The sequence below is a fragment of the Buceros rhinoceros genome, unplaced genomic scaffold, assembly GCF_000710305.1.
Source record: "Buceros rhinoceros silvestris isolate BGI_N320 unplaced genomic scaffold, ASM71030v1 scaffold16360, whole genome shotgun sequence".
In the NCBI taxonomy this organism is placed as follows: Eukaryota; Metazoa; Chordata; class Aves; order Bucerotiformes; family Bucerotidae; genus Buceros; species Buceros rhinoceros.
The window spans coordinates 5370-9355 of NW_010390309.1; the positions used below are offsets into that span (position 1 = coordinate 5370).

At 36.9% G+C, this 3986-nt stretch overlaps 1 protein-coding gene across 1 annotated transcript in view; it reads right to left on the reverse strand.

Annotated features, from left to right (window-relative positions):
* The window catches only part of TGDS (TDP-glucose 4,6-dehydratase), a gene marked incomplete at its 5' end in the record, with an annotated part of 13595 nt that overhangs the window by 567 nt on the left and 9042 nt on the right, over window positions 1-3986 (reverse strand). Inside the window, 4 exons of the mRNA XM_010137417.1 lie at window positions 44-141; window positions 1997-2055; window positions 2649-2814; window positions 3091-3134. Of these exons, the coding sequence (XP_010135719.1) occupies window positions 44-141; window positions 1997-2055; window positions 2649-2814; window positions 3091-3134 (367 nt within the window). The remainder of the gene's footprint in view (window positions 1-43; window positions 142-1996; window positions 2056-2648; window positions 2815-3090; window positions 3135-3986) is intronic.

Sequence of the window (3986 nt, forward strand, 5' to 3'; positions counted from 1 at the left end):
CGATCACTTTTAAATCAGTTAGTATAAAAGCCATCAGTCCTACTTGTTTTCTTTATTCCTTCTTTCCAAGGCACTTTAGGTCTCCATCCTAAGCTGTGCATTTTTTCTGAATTCATTGGGTATCTCACATCATTGGTAGGTCTAATAAAGTACAAAATACACATGGAAAACAATTTAATTAGACTTTTTCATTAGAGATGCAGTAACTCACATTGTCTCCAAACCAACATTAGGTATGCTTCCATTCTGAGAATTCCCATCAACATGAACAGATGATATTGCCTTCAAAAAAAGTGGCAGCTGAGTGCAGCTACAACAACACAATACAGTTTGCACAGTCAACTACTCGGGATTGACTAGAATATGAATTAGTATCTTACTGGTACAAAAATAAATGCAAAAATCAAACCACTGCCAGTGCAATCATGCAAATCAGTGCACCTGCAACTCTTTAGACAGTCACCATGCAAGCCAGTGTTTTCTAGTATCAGCACTCACATTTTTCATCTTAAAAGCCCACAGATTTTCACATACTTCAGATTTGAAATACACACACTTCCAAAACATTGTCATTACAGTGCCTCATTAGCTACACAAACTTAGTAATACTGAATATGTAGAATCCCAGGCTGCAACACAGAAAGAGACTCCTCGCATTTAAGAATGGCGCAAGTTTTTACTTCCACAACCTGGCAGGTAGGGAGTCTAGTCTAGCATTCCAGCATTACAAGCACTAGCATACTGAATAGTTAAGCTACACGTACAGACAGAAACCAGCTACCTATCGTTTACTAAAACATACTAATATCTCAAGTAGAAGCAGAACTAATTCTTCCATGCCAAGTAACCCCCCATTACCTTGAAGTCGCTCATTACATAATTAAATAATCACTAATTGGGTATCTTAAGAATCTTTCCTAAGACCTCAACATCCTTTGAAACATGTATTTCTATGTGGTTAGTTTTCCCAAGCCCATTTATATTTAAACATTAGATGGACAGGGCCCAACACACATGAAGAAACATTTCAGTTACACTGAGACCTAACTGACACTCACATCACGTGAGCCAAAGGCAACTTGTTCAAAATCCTGTGATATGCTCAGAAGAACACTTCCTTTTAAAAACAAAAATTAGTACATTTAAAGACACTTCAGTTGCCATAACAACAATCCCAATGTGAACAGAAAGTGAGAATTCTAAAGGCCATAATACTAAACTGCTATGAGCAGAGACGTCATTTCTAATCACTCTGGAGAGAGCGATATCTAAAGTATGCAGAAACTCATTGTTGCTGGAGGAAAGAGACGGAGATAAAAGAACAGAGCCAAACCAAGCTTGAAATCAAGGACAGAAACACACAGCAAAAGCATATTTATAAAAGCTATTCATTTTTGACCTAACTCTGGCACCTCAGAGTTTCACATCTACTTCTGAGGCAGCCATTTCAGCTTCAGATCGGAATCTAAAATGAACTACACTCCAGAGGTGCGTATTCCTGCCTGTGGAGAGTGGGTCCTACCTATAAAGCACATCTAAGTCTGACCTAGTCAAAATACTAAACCTAAATGAGGAACAATGGGATTCATCTCACTAAGTGATGTTGAATGCCAAGTACTGAATAAACTATCTAAACTACCTTCAAGTTTTAGCTACTGTGTAAAACCTGTCCTTTTCACAGAGCAGACTTCAGTAGAAGTCTGAAGAAATTTAGAAGACAGACAGATTAACACTACATATTCCCCTTTGAGTCATATACTCCAAACTGGAGACCTAAATAATAAATGGAAATCCTGTTTTTTCTATGCAGTTTTCCGTATAGATCACAGATGTCAAATCCACTAGCAAAAAAAAAAAACCAAGCAAAACAGCTCTTACTCCCTCCAAACTGTTCCCTTGTGCAGAGCAGAAAGACTTCCACAAAAAACTATTTGGCAAAAGTCCCACAAACCTTCAGGATAAAGGTATCCTGCATACGCTTTGTTACTTTCTTTACCTGTCTTTGACATAATCCATCCAGTGCTCCATTTCAGATTCCGAACTGGTCTTCTTTATCTGTCAGGAAGAAAAACAAAAATCATCTCCACACATCTTGCACTATCTTAACATACATTTTAAAAAGATTTTTTTTTAAACAATATTAAGTCCATTGGAAAAAAAACCACAAGAAACACCACACACAGACAGAAGAGGACCTGTGCCTGAAACTCCTTTGTCAGAGTTTTAAAACTTCTGAGACTATCAGAACTATCTACAGCAATTCCAACACCTCTTTCATGTGAGCTCTGAAGAACCATTCATAGGCAAATTCTTAGATTTTAACAGAGCCACATTCTCAGACCAAAACTGAAGCAGCCAGCATGAAAAAAACCCTACCAAAAGGTATTTCATCATGATGTCAGTTATGCCCCAGTCAGGATAACCAATGCAGCAGTGCAACGCACCATAGCCTGTACTGCAGACTTACACAGCACAGCTGCCATAGAAAGGTTTGCACATCCTTCCACTACAACTATCTTCTAACATCACTAATATCAATCTTCTAATTATCACCGCAAGCCTAAGCTCTCTCAGAGCTACAAAAGGTTTATAATAGAATTGCTCGCACATGCAATGCCTGTAAAAGAAAAGCATAACTGTTTACTCACTAAATGGATTAACTCCTTAGCAAGCTGGGCAATGGACATCTCAAAGTTGGTTCCAATGTTATAAATTTCACCTGGCTTTCCCTCCTTCAGGACAGTAAGGAATGCTTCTACCACATCAGTTGCATAAAGGAAATTCCTCCTTTGAAGTCCAGAGCCATGTATACAGCTTAAAACCAGGGAAAGGCAAGAAATTTTTGTTAATACTTAAATAGAAGCATTTCATTTACTCGACTCTTTTAAGCAGTTTTGCTGTTAGCCGTTATCCAAAGCTACCTTAAACAGCTGACATGCAAACAATCCTTTAAAGAAATCTTTAAAGAAATTAAAATAAGCAATTAATAACTTAGTTACAAAATGATCTTTTTACAAAGTACACCACATATTCATAACTCTTTACAAATTTATAATACAAATATCCCAAACAAAAAAGCAAATTACATACCATTTTCGGTTCTGTTGCAACAAAGATATAAACTTTGGAATAACCTAAGGAATTGAACAAAAACAACATTACTCCACTATTTTAGAAGCTGTTATTCTGCCAAGAACATAGGGTCTCACCAGTAAGTATCATTAAGTATTAGACCCTTAAATACTTTTAAAGTTTTCTTAAGTCTAATCAAAGAATGCAGTAAGCCTAGAAACTGCAACAATTTTGAGGGTTTTTTTAAAAGTATATACCTCTACCAGGTCGTTTAGTTTATTTTTCTGTTCAACCATTACTAATCGGTAGTTATAAATGTAAGATTTTTGCAAAAGAAAACTTTTCACACACAGAAGCGTGGTAGAGTCCTACTAGGGTTAACTACTGCAAACAGTTTAGAATACATTTCAAACATCCAGCAAGTTGCAGTATATTTATACTCAAAGTAAGAATCATTAAAATAGTTAAATTTGGAAAGAACCTACAGAGAATTTGAAGGTAAGTAAACACTGATCAGTGAAAGTCACTAGCTTGCAGCATATTCACAACCCTACGTTCAGCTACAAGCTTAGATCCATTCTAAATGTCCCAGAAAATTCAAAGCAGCTGGCCCCACTATTAAAGTTTTTAAACTGATGCCATTAAAAAGCTATTCCAGTTCCTTCACTGCTCTAAACATAGGAGCAGACATACCAGGTAAAACGAAAGATCCACCTAGCCTAGTACGGTGTTCTTAGCAGTAACCAGAAGTGGATACTTGAGGAAAAAATCCATGTAAGCTGAAAGCAAGTAAATAGTGATACATCCCCTAAACATACTCCCAACATCATGCAACCTGTAGCCAGACATTTCCCACAGATCAGCGAAAGACAGATTTTAAGAATCATTGCTTATCAACCTGCAATAATGTAGGG